Below are 15,653 nucleotides of genomic sequence, written 5' to 3'. Positions count from 1 at the left end.
CGCGGCCAACCACAAGCAGCAGGGACCTTGAGGCCGAGGTAGAAGAAACAGGGACTTTAATAAAGAGGATTTCCCTTTGGTATAAGTGACACCCGCGAAGACACCCAAACAAAAAGGCGAGGACGAAGACCGTGGAGACACTCCCCCACTCCCAGTCCGCAGGCAGGGCCCCCAGCAGCAGGGCTGGCTCCCGGGGTGGGGGGCGGGGGGCGTCAGCCTGACACCGAAGCTCAGAAGCTCAGGTCGTGCACTAGGCCGCCTGGCCTCCGGGAGGCCCAGGCTTTCCTAATCCCGGCTCGCGATCCACTTCCAAGGCCGCAGCCTCTGGCGGAAAAGATCGTGCCCAGGCCAGGAGGAGGGAAATGCTAGTCCTTATAAAAGGGCTTCGAAAAGGCAAAGAGGTGATGTGTACATGTAATTGACTATTATCATTCTGTGCTCCAGATAAGCCAGAGAAAACAAATAAGGAAAGTAAATCCACAGCCGTAAAATATACGCGTATAAAATCAAAATAAGTGTAGTTCCAAATCTACAGATGGTATTTGGGGATCGTCTACTGCTTTAGTCTCATTGCCCTCCGTTCCTGCCTCCACAAACCCGCAGTTACCAGTTCAGGAGGCCTGAATCCTGTCACACACACACACACCCCCCCCACCCCCGCCCCAGCAAGAGGCAGGGAAGAGGCTGCAGGACCCAGGGCGACGCTTTGGCTGTAGAGTAGAACACGCATGCAAATTGGGAGGTGGGGGAGGGACTTACAAAATGTATACACAGACCCCTTGGGTGGGGGGCCCCCCCCTGGCCAGGAGGCACTGAGCAAGGGAGGGGTCCGTCTCCCCACTGGCCAGGGAGAGGGGGGGCTCGGAGGCAATCTCTAAGGGTTGCATTTTCCCTGGGGACAGGGGCCAGCTGCCATTCCTGCCTCTGCTCTCCCAACCTAAACTGGGGTGGAGGTGGAGTGGGTGCCGAGCAAGGAGAGGACAGGGTCCCCGAAGCCAAGGTGTCAGCACTCCCATCCTCGACCTCAGGGGCTCAAGAACTCTTTGCATAAAATCTCTTCAGACCTAGGATGGTCAAAGGCACAAAGTTTAACCACTGGGAGGGAGAGTTGTTGAGAGGGATCTGAGCCCAAGGGTAGACCAAAGGGGTGATTCGTTCCCCCTTCCCTAGAAAGGTGATTGCCCCATTAGGCTTTTCCCATTTCAAGGAGGCACGCTGCCCAGGCCTCAAGCACCCACCTTCTTGGGGAAGGGGGTATCAGATTGGCACAGGAGAGGCCCAGGGGAGGGGCTACTCTGTACATTAATACTTTGGTAAGGTTCGGGGAGAAACGGGATTCTACCCCAGGCTTCCGACAAACCCTCTCATTCAGCCGATGCTGAACCGTGTCCACACTACTCCCAGCTCCAACACAAGGCCCAGCCCACAAAACACTCCCAAGTGAAGTCCTGAGAATCAAGGAACAGGGTGGAAGGGGTGAGAGGGCCCCTTCGGGGAGAAAGCACTTTGCTGGATCACAGCTTCCGCTCCACAGGCTGCTGGAGACATAGTTCACTGCCCGCAGAGATGATGGGCAAGTGATTGTCCACGTGGTAGCTGATGAGGTGGCTGACGCTCTCAAAGCGGTGATCCTTTGTCCGAACCTGGTGAGTGTAAAGGGAGAAGGTCAATGCGGGTGGAGAGTCAAAGTAAGACCTCAGCCCCCAAGGCTGAGGAAGCCGGAATATTCAAGAGGGTCGAAGAAGGAGAAAAGGATGGCGGGATGGGAGGATTGTCAGCCCTGATCACTGAAGCTTCTCGAGAAGGAGAATCCGGAGCTGGCCCCGGGAACAGACAGCTCAGTGAGCTGGGAAAAGGCAGAGGGGACGTCTGCCCAGGAACCGTGACGCTGAGGGCTATCTACTCCTCTTCTGACCCGGGAGGCGACACGCAGCGCAGAAAAGACAGGGAAACGAGACGGAGACTGCTCTAGAAAAGAGCCCAAAGTTATGAGGGGCAGTGGGGCAGTGCAGAGACACAACAGGACACTGGTCTGAGCCCTGAGTCTGGAGGACCGGGGGCGGCTCCTCTCCAGGACGGTTTCCTCATTTGTTAAAAGAGGGGCTCAGGCAAGAAGAACACCTTCCTGCCCAGATGGGCTAGGGGGCTGGGGCTTTGCGGGCTGAAAGGAACAGAGCTCAGGCCCGGGGGTGTGAGGGAAGGAACCTGGACTGCTGGAGAGGGGTGCCTGCGCACAAACGCCAAGCAGGGACAGTAGGAAGCAGTGAGGGAAGAAGGGGGCCGCAGCCTCCCGCCTACCCCCACCACTCACCACGCCCTCCGGGTCCACCAGGAGCAGGTGCTTGGGCTGCCCACTCTGCAGGCCAGTGAGCACGTACTGGCCCGGCGTGGTCGTGCTTTCCCGCACCAGGAAGTCCCCGTTGAGCTGCAGCAGGGCCTCGGCCTCCCGCCGGCTCAGCTTCCCGTGGAACCAGGGCTCCCCTCGCAGCTGCTCGGCCATGGCCACTGACTGGGGAGGTGGAGGCACGCGAAGGGCATCCTCGAAGGGCTCTGGGGGTGCAAAGAGAAGGCTAAGAAAGGCAGGGGGCACGACACACGCCAGGACCCAGACCTCCGGGGAGGAAGGCGCAGGGCAGAAGAAGAGGAGCCAAGTGGGAAGACAGCCATGCAGAGAGGAGAGGGGAGCACTCACTCATGTCAAAGAGGTCTCGGGGCGCGCTGCCATTGATGGCAGGATTGGGGGGCCCGGCCCCACCCCCTGCTTGCCGGGCCTTGTCTAGGTTCTGGACGTTGACGTAGGAAGGATCGTCGAAGAGCTCCCTACCTGCTGAGGAGAGAGAGGCTTCACAGTGACCCCAGTCCAGCCTCCTGCGCCCCGACTCCGCGCCCCGCCCCCCCACCGCCCCAGCTCCCTTCACACCTGGGCAGGGCGGTGGAGGTGGCATCTGTTTGCGAATTTCTGGGTCTCCCCCAACAGGCTGCCCCACAGGCTGCGGGGACAAAAACAAGACGTTACCAGAAGCCCAAACCTGCTACTGCCAACCCCGGGCCCAGCCCACCTCCTTCCGAGCCACTTACCAGCGTTGCTCCCAGGTGGCTGGGGGTCTGGACCCCGGGTGGGGTGGGTCGAGCAGCCCCGGGGGGAGCTCCTTCCCGAAGCCTCATGTCCACCACTCCCCCGAGAGGCGGCTCCTTCCCCGGGAAGTCATTATAGTACTGGTGGTCAGGTGGCTCTTCCTCCTCCTCGTCCCAAGCCGAGCCATCAAAACCAGCCATCCTGAGAGGGGCAGGAGAGAGGGAGGGCACAGACGTGGCCACGGGCTGGGCGCTGCCTGCGGGGTGGGCCCAAGGCCAGCTGTTTTCTACACACAGCCAGCCGCACCACCCTCCCGGGGGCCCTGCAAGTAGCTATTACTTCCTTCTCCAAAGTTAGAGACGAGAGAGGCCGGTCAGAGCCGGAGAATCTGCCCGAGGCTTCACGAGGCTTCACAATCACACGGCGGTGGAGCAGAGCCACAGAATCGGATTGGACCCTAAAGTTCACACCCTTGGTTGTTATGCTGTCTCCCGAGAGGGAGGGGAGGCACAGGGTAGCAGGAAAGGATACGATCCAGACTAGTTTAATCTCCTCCAAATACTCAATAGCTACCAGCCTAAGGCCAGAAGGAAAGGTAGAGATCGTGGGAATAAAACATCCTCCTGCACCCCAAATTCCTGATGGCTTCCACGGGCAGGAAAATGAAAAACCAAGGATGGCCAAACGGGCAAGAAAAGAGAAGCGCACTGGCACCAAGGTGGCTGGGGATAGAAAGGTCCACGCAGGCAGGGACGGTGGGGGTGTGGAGTCTGGCACGTGAGAAGAGGAACCGGCCTGCAGCAGGCAGGATACATTCTCCCGATGGCCGCGGGCACACAGGTTCCATGCCCCGACCCCCTCTGAGCTCGCGTGTGGGCAGTGGAGCAGACTCGCTCTCTCAGTTCCGGCCTGGGGCCCGGGAGCCGCCCCGCCCCCAGACCCGCTCACCTGTCGTGAGGGGTGACCAGCTTGGGCGGGTTCCTGAGGTATTGTTTGAAGCGCAGCTCGAAGGCCTGGCCGATGGTGCTGATGACGTCCTGAGCAAGCCCTTCGGGACACTCCAGGATGTGGCAGGCTGCGGGCACAGCACAGGCTGTCGGTGAGCTCGGGGGCGGACTGCTGGGGGGGGTGGCGGGGGCGCAGACAGGGCCCTCGCCTTCCAGGGCCCCCGCTTAGCTCCCCGGGTCCTGCTCACCTGCCTCACGGACAGCCGGCCCCACCCAGCGCTCCCCACCGCGCCTCACCTCTCTGATTGACCGGGTCTTTGGCAACATAGGCGACGTACTCAGCTGTGTCCTGGGGTCGGGCAGGGTCAGAAGAAGCCACTTAGCTCGACTGTATAGCCCCGCATCACCCCCACCCCCGACAACCCGGTGCTTTTCAGACACCACACCACCGCTTCCAGCCAGTGTCTCCCCAGCGCCTGGCCCCTACTCTGCCCCCACCACCTGTGCCCCGTTCGGCCACTCACCGGGTCCCCACCGGACGCAAATGAGATAGACTGCATGTGGTGGTTGGCGATGATCTGAGGGTCAGGGCGGGGGACAGAGGAGGGGAATGAAACGCGTCAGGCAGCCTCAGGGCCTACCTGGGCGACCGCAGCCCCGAGCCCTGACGGCCGGTCCCGCCCTTCTGGCCTCTCAGCCCAGGCCCTTCTAAGCTCCTCCTTCCTGACTGTCCTGGCTCCTGGCACTGTGACCAGGTCCTGCTCGGCCCTTCCAGCAGTGTTTCTGGCCCCCTCGCCCAACCCCACCAACCTGTTTGCAATCTGCGGCCATGAGGTTGAGGCTGCTGGTGGAGACGGTGAGAGTGATCGGCATTCCTGCAAACTTCAGGTTACTCCTCCCCAGAATGGAGCTGAGTGGGCGGCCACAGGGCTAGGGGAGGGCCGAAGGCTCTCAGAAGCTGCGGTTCCCCACCCCAGGAAACCGCCCCCCCCCCGACCGCCACCCCATGTTTCCCAGCAGCACCTCCAGCCCCACCGGCCCCGGGTACCTTTCTCCTCCTTGTTGCCCCCTTCGCACCGGGCACAGCCTCACACACCAGACTGATGGCCTCCCTGGGGAGAGAGAGGTCCTCAGACCCAGGGCCTGCCTCCCACTCAGCTTGGGCTGCCATGGGGCAGGGGGAGGGGAAGACCAGGCCAGACTCCAGGGGCACTCCAGGCTCTTTGTCGTGGTGGATTGAATTAAGGGCCTTTAATATTTGATGACACGGAGAGGCCACTTCCTGGCTGATTGGGTTAGGGCCTCAGCGGGCCCGGCCCCACCCCCTTCCAGCTAGCGAATGATCCCTCCCCTTCCCAAAGGCAGCAGTCACCGACCATCCGACCATCCCATCCGCCCAGCTTCCACTCAGGCTCCAGCTGCCAACTGGGGCTTTGCCACGGCCCCCGCAGCTCCCGGGCCGGAGGAGGAAGGATCCAGATGAGAGCTGCCTCTTTTCATTCAGACTCAGTCCCGCTCCCCTAACTTTCTCTCCATCCCCTTTACCAAAAGATAAGCTACCGCCTGCAAGCCACCAAGTGACCCGCGTCCCTCCTCCCCCAGTCTGCTCCCACCCCACTAACCTGGTGACCTGGGTGCGGGTGTTGAAGTCCAGGGCGCGCATCGACTGCAGGACCTCCACACAGCCCATGTACTGAGGGGAGGGGACCGAGGGTGACGGGTCAGCCGCCTCCCCTCACCCCTTCACAGAAAGCCCCGCGTCTTTCCCCTCCGAGCCGCCAAGGGAAGAGTGAAGATGAAGGCATCACGCCCACTGCCCGAGGCTACACCCCACAACGTGCAAGACAACAGGAAACGAGGGGAAGAGGCAGGCTGGGAGAACCTCATGCATCTGGGAAGAGACTCCAGAGGACAGCGGGAGGGGCGGGGGGGGGGGGGGGGGGGGGTGACATCTCCAGGGGGAGGAGACCGGAGGACACGATCCAGGGTCACTCATTCCAACACTTACTAACTAGGGGCCTCCGCCACGCTGGGCGGCATGCTGAGCAGGAGGGGGGGAAGGGGGGGGGGGGGGGGGAGTCACAAGAAGGAAGGGGCCCAGGGAGGGGTCCAGAATGGGAGAAGGGGCAAGAAAGGTTTGAGAAACAGGACCCTGAAAGCAAGGCAGTGCTGGGAGATGGGTGGGCAGAGGGACTGGAGGCTCTGGAGGGAGCGGGGAGGCTGGGGCGTGCTCACTCACCCGAACCAAGTAGGAAACCCCGGGTCCCATGACTTTGTCGTTGGGATGCAGCCAGCCCCGCGTGGGCTTATTGACAAAGCTCCCGTGGCGGGTCCACTCCTCGCCCCCCAGCTGGCCCCCTTCCACCCGAGTCCTGCGCCCGCCGCCTCCACTCAGCTTGTTCATGTCCTGGAGGAGGGGCAGGGGGCCTGAGTCTGGCGCGGCCGCCCCTACGATCCCCTCCCCATCCTCAGCCACCCTCCCTGGCTCCCCCTTTGGCCCCGGGCGCCCCCCAGCTGGGTTGGCCAGCTTCAGGTTGCTCATCCGGGGGAAGAAGGAGCACAGGGTGGTGGGACTCTCGTCCCCAGGCAGAGGGGGCAGGATAGGCCCCAGGGACGAGGCCGAGGGGGAAGGCGGCTCCTCCGGCGGGGTGGACCCCGAAGCCCCCTCCTCCAGCGGTGACAGAGACTCATTCCGAAGCGGATTGTACTTGGGCTTGGGGGGCAGGAGATCCATGGCTGGAGTGAGAGGGAGGCTGCTGCCCAGCCTGGCCCCCCTGCCGGTCAGGGCAAGGGGGCCAGGCAGGGGGCATCCCCAGGCCCTTAGCCTGACCGGACCTCTCTGGCCCAGGGATCTCAAGGATCCTGGGAAGGGAGAGGGTAAGTGGCACCAGAGCCCACCCCCGCTCAGACCCAGAGAGTTTCAGGCCCCATCCCCGCCCAGCGTGGAGCCTCTTCTCCGGCGGAGAAGAGAACAGGCTGGACCCAGAGCTGCCTGGCTCCTCCCCAGGGGCGGGGAGCTAAGCCGAGAGCCCAATCCCGAGGACAGTGCTGACTCACAGGCTCTAAGGGGCTGAACCCCCACCAATGCCACAGCCCCGGACTCGGCAGGGACAGAGCTATGCGTGTCCCCACCCTGCCCCCAGACAACCACCAGTAATCGGGGAGGGGAGCAAAGTGGGGGTGGGAGGGAAGCATGTAGGAATGAGAAGGAAAGGAGGGAAATCAGGATAGGTCTGGATCAATCCCAACAGGACATGGGCAGGCCAAAGGGAGCAGGAAGCCACGGGAGAGTAGGGGGGAATGAGAGAGGAAACAGAGGCAGCTGGGGGTGGAAAAGGGAGGGGATCCCTGAGCTCAGCACGTCCCTTCCTGTCCTGGTTGAACACTCAAAGTCCCCCCCTCCCGCAGCCCAGGCCAGGCTACCCCCACCGCCAAGGCACAGTGGGGTGGCGGCCCTAGGGAGCCTGGGTCATTAGCACCCTCGGCTACGACAGCTGTGGACAGGAGGTAAAGAAATGGGGAAAGGATGGCAGTGGCCCCAGTGGACGCAGAGGGGCAGGAGGAAGGGCAAAGCCTGTGTTGTAAGGGGAACAAAGTCCAACCTGGGTGGTGCCTCGGGGAACCACCTGGTAGGAGGTGGAACAGAGGTCAAGCTGACGGAGCCGCGTTCTCGCCGTGGCACCCACCATGCCGAGGCACCCACCATGCCGTGGCACCCACCATGCCGAGGCACCCACCATGTCGTGGCACCCACCATGCCGTGGCACCCACCATGCCGAGGCACCCACCATGCCGTGGCACCCACCATGCCGTGGCACCCACCATGCCGAGGCGTAGCGGCCAGCACTCGTGTCTCCCCCCCACCTTCCACGGGCCTGGTTAGCAAGGCAAGCTGTCAAGGTGGGTGGGTGGCAAGACACTGACACGAAGGTCGGCTCCCTGAACGCACTCTCTTGCAGTGACCAGGGAAGGTGCGGGTGTCCGCCAGGGGCAGAACGTGACTGGAGGACGTGGGAGAGTGAAACAGCTGTCCCTCCAACAGAAGCGGGGGTTACGGGCCACAAAGGGACAGAGGGGGGGCAGATGGCAAATCTGTGCCAAGGGGCGCCAGGGATGGGCTGAGGCTGGACGCAGGGAACAGCCCCAAACCCATCCCTCCCACCCACAGCTTCCTGCCACAGCTCTGCTTGAGGGGGCCACGGAGGAAGATGGGGGGGGGGGTCAGCAAACAAGTAGCAAAAGATACGCAGAACCCCCACGTTCACCTCGGAATCATCGACTCTCAAATTTACTTAAGATAAGGGTGCAAATGATACGATTATAATGATTAATAATGCCACCACTTCACTCTTTCACCTGCCCTAGTCCTCAATCGAGGACAGCTTGGTCACTCCCGAGCACAATTCTATCACTCCACGTCCGAGAGAATGAGGATAGGCTTCGCCACAGCCTCACACCCCCCACACCTGCCAAGACGTCCTCCAGCCGCGGGAGCCCGCGGAATCCAGAGGCCGGGAACGAGCGACAGGTGTGGGCGTTCGGAAGAAAAGAAGGAGGAAGTAAGGCTTTTTAAATTTGCATAGGAAAAAAGGAGCCCGCCTCCCGGGAGTCCGGGTGGCCGGGTGTGGGGGTGAAGCCGCTGGTGGCTTCCCAGCCCAGCAGGGAGGAGGAGGAGGAGGCAAGTAGCAGGAAATGGCGAAAGCCTCAGGAATGTTTCCAGAAGGGAAGGCCGGGCGAGCGGGCCCAGGAGGAATGCCCAGGCAGGAACTCTGCTTAGGGGGAGGGGAAGGGCCAAAGGAGCGGTGGGGGTTGAGGAGTCCCTGCAAAAGGGCCACTGTCCCCTCCACCCCTCCAAGCCGCTGTCCCCTGGCAGCGGACAGCGCTCGCTCCTGTCGCACCCACAGGTCGCACACCGACAAACCCATGGCCCTACCAGCTCCCGAGGTGCAGGTGTGAGACCTACAGCTGTCCCTGGGGCGGAGTCGGTCCTGGGAGGGGAAGCTCCGGCAGCGGGGCTGGGAACCCCGGAGCAAGCCTCGCTCCCCAAGTCCAGCCCCCTTCACGCGGGCCCACCCTGGGAAGGGGGCAGGGGGAGGCCAAAGGCTGCCTCTAACCTCTCACCGCTCAGAACCGGCGGGGACACTTTGACGTCCCACCTGCTGGGGCACGAGCGCTCAGGAAAACGGAGCCCGAGGCCCAAAAGAGAAAAGGGAACTATGTGAGCCAGGGTCTTCGGAGCTGAAGACCGCGCTTCCGAGGCGGGGACCGGGGTCGCCCCCCGAGCAGCCCCTCAGGGGGCGTGGCCCCTAGGTCGCGGGCACCCGAGACTTCTAGCAGGCGGGGTGTCCGCTCAGCCCGACGTGGTTGGGGAGAGGCGGGGCCTCGGGGAGGCGTGGCCTCACGCGTCCCTAGCGTTCTTTGAGGGGCGGCGCTCTGCTCTTTCGAGAGATAGGCTCTTTGATGGACAGGAGTTAGCGGAGACCCGTCGCGAGGAGGCGGGGTCTCGGGGAATTGGAAGGACTACCGTCGGGTCTCTTGCACTAGGGCTTGGAAGCATGTCCGGGGGTGGGGCTTCCAGGAAAGCTGGGCGGCAGGGTGGGGTCGTGGACAATAAGCAGAAAACAAGTCGGGGTTCGGGGAGCCCCCTGAAGTTGGGGGGTGGGACTTCCGGGGAGGGGGTCTCAGGGGGCGGGACTTCTCCACGAAGACCGGAAGTAGGGTCCCGGGAGAGGGGTTCCGGGGTGGAGGAGCGGGTCACCTAAGGAGAAGGGAAAGGCCCAACTCACCAGGGCCTCATGGAGTCGCCGCACCGCACCGCGGCCCGATTTGGTTCCGGATCACGCTACTGTCTCCTTAGGTTGTCGTTCCAACTTTCTCCCCGGCCCGGCCTCCCTGAAGAAACTTTATTGCACTTACTTCCGGCCTCACTAACCCCTGACCCTCTACCTCGGTCCCTCCTTTACCCAGCCCACTTTCCCGAATCAGCCAATGGCAGCGCGAGAACGCGCTCGGGGGCAGGGATAGCCAATTACAGGCGCTTTTTTTACCGACGCTCGTTCTTGAGGAACGTGAGAGGTGCACTCCAATAAGGACTCGAGGAGAAGCGAATCTAAGCCAATCCGAGGCTTGAAGGTAGAGCTGACCCGCCTTAAGCCAAAGGGACCAATGGGAAGCGCGGGCGGCGTGTTTGAAAGCGAGGCCAAAGTGGGTGGGAGCGCGTGCTGCTGGGAGTTGTTCGGTGGTTGGCGGCGCGGGGCTGACGATCCTCAGGCCGAGCGGTCATGTCGCACAAACAGATTTACTATTCGGACAAATACGACGACGAGGAGTTCGAGTACCGGTTAGTGCCGGCGCGGGGCCCACCGCGAGGTCGTGAACTTCGACAAGTGAGGGCAAGAAGAGTTAGGAACCGGAGCTGAAGCGACGGGACCGGCGCATGCGCGGGAGACCCGAGCCGCGGGCTGGGGACGGTCGCCGAGAGCGTACGGCGCACGCGCCAGGGCCTGGCGGCACCGGGGAAAGTAGAAAGTGGCGGACTCGGGTGGGCGTGGCTAGGGGCTCTAGGCTGAAGGCCCCGCTCCCTCGGCGGAGCGAGTTGTGCTTGCCTTCTGGAGACTGCTGGTGTCGCGGCGACACCTCGGGGCCTCCGGGGCCTACTGAGAGGAGGTGGCCACGGATTCCTGCAAAGGGGGCGTGGGCTTGTTTCAGGAAGGGGGCTTCCAGGACCTGCGAGGGGGTGAAGCTGGCCGAGGGCTTTGAGGAAGGACTTGGCAGGGGCCTGCCGGATGCCCTTCGAACATTCGGAACAGTTACGGAGCGCCTCCAGGTGTTGTGTTAAGTGCGGGCATGAGCCCTGGCCTCTGCTCCCCACTGCCCGAGACGTTTGTGGAAACGCTGCAGGCGTCAGAGAGAGGGCGAGAAGGGACGTGATGGACATAGGTGCAGGTTATGTGGGAGCAACAGAGCTCGGCGAGGATGGTGAAGAAGGGGGTCCTTACAGAGCCTCGGAGTTTGGAGTTAATCCAACTCCGTGATTCCAGGTTGAAAGATTCGGGAAGACCAAGGATTCTGCAAATGAGGGCATGATCCTTGAAGCAACTTCCTAGTTCGCGTCTTGTCCCCAAAATTGAAGAACGTGCAATGCAAACTTGCTTTGGTTGTGTTTCTCTTCCGCCTAGTGCGGGGCTGGGCCCTGTGGCCGGCTGGGTGCGTGCTGACAGGTGCAGATTCAGGACTGCGGTGACGCCAGCTGCTTGGGGAAGACCCGCAGCTCCGTTAACTTTTTCCTCCCCATGTGAACTAAGCGCTTACGGCATCTCTGTGGGACTAGGGAGAAGTCACGGGTTTCATCTCTCCGGAAGTTGTAGATCTTGGCAGTGGTAGCTTGGTTTAAGAGACAGCTTGTCGTGAGGGGGTCTGTTTGGTGCAGTGTCCCAGGGACTTGTTAGAATGTAAGCTATTTTCAGATACGTAGACTGGAATCCTGTCTCTGGGAAGCATCTCGGTTTCTAGCGCGGGGAGCGTTTAGTGTATTTTCACCGAGCACGATGAACTGTATCAGGATTCGTGGCAGAGTAATACTTTTTGGCCATGAAAGGAGACTTATCCTTGGTTAGGAAGACGAGGCGTTTCCCCAGGGAAGTCCCATGGCACATCCCTTCAGAGTCAGGAAAATGAAATCGAGCGTAGATTTAAAGGGTTTACGTTGACCGTTCATCCTTTGTGAGGGCTCTTCCACACAGCGCTCTGTAAGAGGCCTTTCTTCACCGGTCCACCTCTAACCTACCCCTGTTATTACCACTCTGCTGTGGGGCTGCCATTCTGTTGATTCCGAGTAGTCAAGCAGGGGACTGGGCTCCAGGAGGCCAGAGGTAGTGCATCAACAGCGCCTGGAAGTTAGGTGCTCATTCGCTCGCCTTGCTCATTAATTTGTGCTTTGTGATATACTTGCAGGGGGATTTGCAGAACTTGGCCTTTAATTCCAGCTGCCTTTACCCCACAATAAATTTATGTAAACTCCCTACTATCAGAAACCAATTTTTCCTTTCTTTCCTCTCTTGGCTTTGTATGTAAGCACTTGTCTAACGGACTGTCCCCAGTACTGATGTGAGTCCCCCCACCTGTCCATGTTTCTGTTACAGGCACGTCATGTTGCCCAAGGACATAGCCAAGCTGGTCCCTAAAACCCATTTGATGTCTGAATCTGAGTGGCGGAATCTCGGCGTTCAGCAGAGTCAGGGATGGGTCCATTATATGATCCACGAACCAGGTTGGTGCAGTGGCTGAGAGCAAGCATACGGGTTCCTTCACGGAGGGCAAGAAAGAGCAATAAGATCGCATAACCCAAAGAAATCAGGGGAAGGTAACGGTGGTTTATAGGTTCCTCACCAGCCGTCTAGAAAAACCGAAGTGACCAGAAGTAAGAGTAAAGTATCAGATGGGAAGTTCAGAGACAAGGTGTCACTGAAAAAAACCTCTTTTAATCTCTAACTTCATCCGAGCGTAGTCTTTTTTTTTTAAGGCCACATATACCCCGGAGGAGGCTGTGGCTCCTTCATCATTCTCCATCAGAAAGTGAGTTCTTGGACGTTATCCAAATAAGCCAAGGAAAGTGTATTTCTTGATAAGACACCAGACACCAAGCTGCCAGGCAAAACTAATAAAGGGCTCCCCCGGGGCTGCACAAACACGGCAAAAGAACTGATATTGACAATTCTGTACTCGGCAGACAGGCCCAGCTTTTGGGTCTGGTTCTAAGGCCACGTGCTGACGTCGTAATTTAGTCGTGAAGACCCGATCGCTGTGTCTGGGAGGTGCGGGTGGGAGACCGTAGGCTGTGTGCAGGCGAGTGTGAGCTTGCCTCTTAGGTTTCGCTCGCTCTTTCAGAACCTCACATCTTGTTGTTCCGGCGACCACTGCCCAAGAAGCCAAAGAAATGAAGCCGGCAGCCACCTTTCGGCCTCAGGCTTCGCACAGCTATCCTCACGTGCTAACGACATCTTCGGATGACATTACTCCACTGCCTTCTTGCTTCCCACTTTGATATTGAAAGGATGTTCAGACTGTTTGACTGTGCTGGTGACCGCTTCGCCTGAGCCAACAGCAGCACGGCCCGGCCGGCTGAGCGCCGTTCGGGCCGCAGCCTCGGCCGAGTGTGACCCCAGAAGCCCTGCCGAGCTCTGTATCCTGCAGAACACACTTGGTAGAGGGAGGAAGCGGCTCCTCTAAGCATAAGGCCGTGGCCGTTGCAGGGATTGCGTAAACTTGCCGTTTTGTTTCTTCCTGCCAGGTGTTGTATGTTGTGTGGTGGTTCATGTTTCATTGTACTGGAAACTGTCCGTTTTATTCAAGAAACCTGTTCCGTGTTAAAAAGCCTTGATTAAAGAGGAAGTTTTTACAATCTGATTCTTTGCTTGTCAAGGTCTCCCCTCTTGGGGTCGCTGCGAGCAGCACCCTGTTTGTGGTGGTGCCCCCTTCGCTTAGATAATGAAGCCCAGCTCTTTGCTAGTAATGAGGGTCGTTTCAACATTCGTGTAACTGGTTTTTAACCTACTTCAAGCAGACTTTCTGTCAAACATCTGAAACGATATGCTGCTCTATTAGCCTGAGCTAAAGGCTGTCTGGAGACATCACCTCAGGAAAGCAAACGAACTGTTTCCTACAGCCCGGGATGGCGCCTTCACTGTAGTCCTGGTATGTGAAGGGCACGAGAGGGTGAAGGGAGGAGGCCGTCAGCCAGAGGCTGCTCTGTGCCCCCTTCCTGCCCGGCCCAAGGCTCAGGCACACCTGCGGGGAGTGGAGGGCAGCTCCTGCTGTTTTTCCTGGCAAGTTCTGATGCCTGAGCCGACCCTGAGAGATGTTGACTTAATTGGTCTGGGGTGTGGCCTGGATGTGGGAATTTCAAGCATTTTTCTGCAGGTAGCTGGAGTACTAACCTTTGGGGAAACAGGTATAAGCTGTAGTTGTTTGAGAAAACATTTCTCCAAGGGGCCCCTGGCTGGCTCAGTCGGTGGAGCATGCAACCCTTGATCTCAGGGTCGTGAGTGCGAGTCCCATGTCGGGTGAAGAGATTACTTCAAAATAAAACCTTAAAAAGAAAAAAAAAAGAAAGCATTCTTCCAAATAATAGCTTACCCCCTACTTTTAAAAATCACAGCAGTGGGGCGCCTGGGTGGCTCAGTCGGTTGAGCGTCCGACTTCAGCTCAGGTCACGATCTCGCGGTCCGTGAGTTCGAGCCCCGTGTCAGGCTCTGGGCTGATGGCTCGGAGCCTGGAGCCTGCTTCCGATTCTGTGTCTCCCTCTCTCTCTGCCCCTCCCCCGTTCATGCTCTGTCTCTCTCTGTCTCAAAAATAAATAAACGTAAAAAAAAAAAAATTAAAAAAAATCACAGCAGTACTAAATAAAGGAAATTATCTCCCTCCCCCCCCCCCCATCATCCACCCATTTACTACTATGGCAGGAGTTCAGTTGTGGTCCCTGAACCAGAGCATGACTTCACCTCAAGCCTTGTTAGAAATGCAAATTATTGGACTCCATCCTAGACCTGCTGAATCAGAAACTCTGACGGTTAGGCCTAGCAAGGTTTTAACAGGCTCTCCAGGTGATTCTGGCGCCCACTCAAGCTTGAGAACCCACAGATAGAGGATTGGATCAGAGCTGTTGGGGGGGCTGGTGGGGAGACACTATCACCATTGCTAGTCAAGATGATGGATCATGTGACTTATTGTTAGGCAAGTGGGACTTTTGTTTTGCCTTTAAATTCGCTTCATAGGGGCATCTGGCTGGGCCAGTTGGTACAGCACAGAGCTCTTGATCTTGGGGTCATGAGTTTGAACCCCACGCTGAGTGCAGAGATCACTTTAAAATCTTTAAAAAAAAATTTTTTTTTTTTTTTGAGCTGAGGTTCTTTTAATTGAAAAACACACACAGGGCTTATCGCTTGAGAAAGAAGAGTCTAGAAGTCTGGCTCTACCTTTTTTGTTTTGGGGTTGCTGGATGGCATCCCTTCCTTTTTCTTAGCCTGTTGTCCATCTGTAAAATGCGTATCATCTATCTGGGGCTTTTGGAGAGTAAAATGAGGGTGGGTGTGGTTCGGCTGTCCTCCCAGTGATGCATGAATTTTATGTGTTTACTACAGAAAACATAGTCCAGGTACCAGCAGCGTCAGCATGACAGGAGAGCTTGTTAAATGCAGATCTCAAGCTCCCACCCAAACCTCCTAAATGGGGGAGACTTAATCAGCATATTAAAGTCCCAGATGGGGAGCCTGGCTAGTGCAGTCCATACAGCATGCAACTCTCTCCTGGTCATCAGTTCAAGTCCCATGTTGGGCATAGAGATTATTTAAAAAAATTAAAACAAATTTTTAAAAGGAGGGTCCCAGATGATCAAACATTAAAATTTAAGAAGCACTTTTAGATCAAAGGCAACTGAAATGAGAGTAAGCTAGGATGATGTAAGAATCGAAAGTGGACACGTGGCATCCCCTAGTCACTGTCCTCACTGGTACCTAGAAGACCCAAACTGGCAAAGGTGATGTTCAAATTAAGCACTATCTGGACGGGGCGGCGGGGGGGGGGGGGGGGGGGGGGGGGGGGGGGGGGCGCATGTTTTTTTTCAGAGGAGAATG

At 58.7% G+C, this 15,653-nt stretch overlaps 2 protein-coding genes across 6 annotated transcripts; one reads left to right on the top strand and one right to left on the bottom strand.

Moving 5' to 3' along the window:
• Positions 1–39: 39 nt before the first annotated feature.
• Positions 40–10,136, bottom strand: SHC1 (SHC adaptor protein 1). Of its 4 annotated transcripts, XM_049634905.1 has the most exons (13): positions 9,810–10,136; positions 6,263–6,430; positions 5,646–5,716; positions 5,072–5,135; positions 4,834–4,953; positions 4,548–4,601; positions 4,321–4,372; positions 4,025–4,151; positions 3,079–3,277; positions 2,921–2,990; positions 2,693–2,842; positions 2,312–2,550; positions 40–1,643 (listed from the first exon to the last, which is right to left on the bottom strand). In XM_049634905.1, the coding sequence occupies exons 2-13, from the start codon at positions 6,425–6,427 to the stop codon at positions 1,515–1,517; spliced, it is 1,440 nt and encodes a 479-aa protein (XP_049490862.1). In that variant the 5' UTR covers positions 6,428–6,430; positions 9,810–10,136; the 3' UTR covers positions 40–1,514. The 4 variants fall into 4 exon arrangements, with proteins under 4 accessions (XP_049490862.1, XP_049490859.1, XP_049490860.1 ...); XM_049634902.1 differs by lacking the exon at positions 9,810–10,136 and having other exon boundaries at positions 6,263–7,748; XM_049634903.1 differs by lacking the exon at positions 9,810–10,136 and having other exon boundaries at positions 2,693–2,827; positions 6,263–7,748.
• Positions 10,137–10,209: 73 nt separating this feature from the next.
• Positions 10,210–13,428, top strand: CKS1B (CDC28 protein kinase regulatory subunit 1B). 2 transcript variants are annotated; one of them, XM_049634909.1, is made up of 3 exons: positions 10,210–10,363; positions 12,165–12,292; positions 12,545–12,822. In XM_049634909.1, the coding sequence occupies exons 1-3, from the start codon at positions 10,305–10,307 to the stop codon at positions 12,622–12,624; spliced, it is 267 nt and encodes an 88-aa protein (XP_049490866.1). In that variant the 5' UTR covers positions 10,210–10,304; the 3' UTR covers positions 12,625–12,822. The 2 variants fall into 2 exon arrangements, with proteins under 2 accessions (XP_049490866.1, XP_049490865.1); XM_049634908.1 differs by lacking the exon at positions 12,545–12,822 and adding an exon at positions 12,910–13,428 and having other exon boundaries at positions 10,290–10,363.
• Positions 13,429–15,653: the final 2,225 nt, after the last annotated feature.

The sequence above is a fragment of the Panthera uncia genome, chromosome F1 (assembly GCF_023721935.1).
Source record: "Panthera uncia isolate 11264 chromosome F1, Puncia_PCG_1.0, whole genome shotgun sequence".
In the NCBI taxonomy this organism is placed as follows: Eukaryota; Metazoa; Chordata; class Mammalia; order Carnivora; family Felidae; genus Panthera; species Panthera uncia.
The sequence above is the reverse complement of the archived record's forward strand: the minus strand, read 5'-3'. Positions and strand labels throughout refer to the sequence as shown.

Excerpts from the sequence above, each read along its gene's own strand:
- SHC1 (XM_049634902.1), bottom strand. The coding sequence starts at position 6,757 with ATGGATCTCCTGCCCCCCAAGCCCAAGTACAATCCGCTTCGGAATGAG. Across the intron at positions 5,717-6,262 it reads GGGTTTCCTACTTGGTTCGG|TACATGGGCTGTGTGGAGGT; the intron begins GTGAGTGAGCAC and ends CCCTCCCCTCAG. Across the intron at positions 5,136-5,645 it reads ACCCGCACCCAGGTCACCAG|GGAGGCCATCAGTCTGGTGT; the intron begins GTTAGTGGGGTG and ends CTCTCTCCCCAG.
- CKS1B (XM_049634909.1), top strand. The coding sequence starts at position 10,305 with ATGTCGCACAAACAGATTTACTATTCGGACAAATACGACGACGAGGAG. Across the intron at positions 10,364-12,164 it reads GACGAGGAGTTCGAGTACCG|GCACGTCATGTTGCCCAAGG; the intron begins GTTAGTGCCGGC and ends TTTCTGTTACAG. Across the intron at positions 12,293-12,544 it reads TTATATGATCCACGAACCAG|GCCACATATACCCCGGAGGA; the intron begins GTTGGTGCAGTG and ends TTTTTTTTTAAG.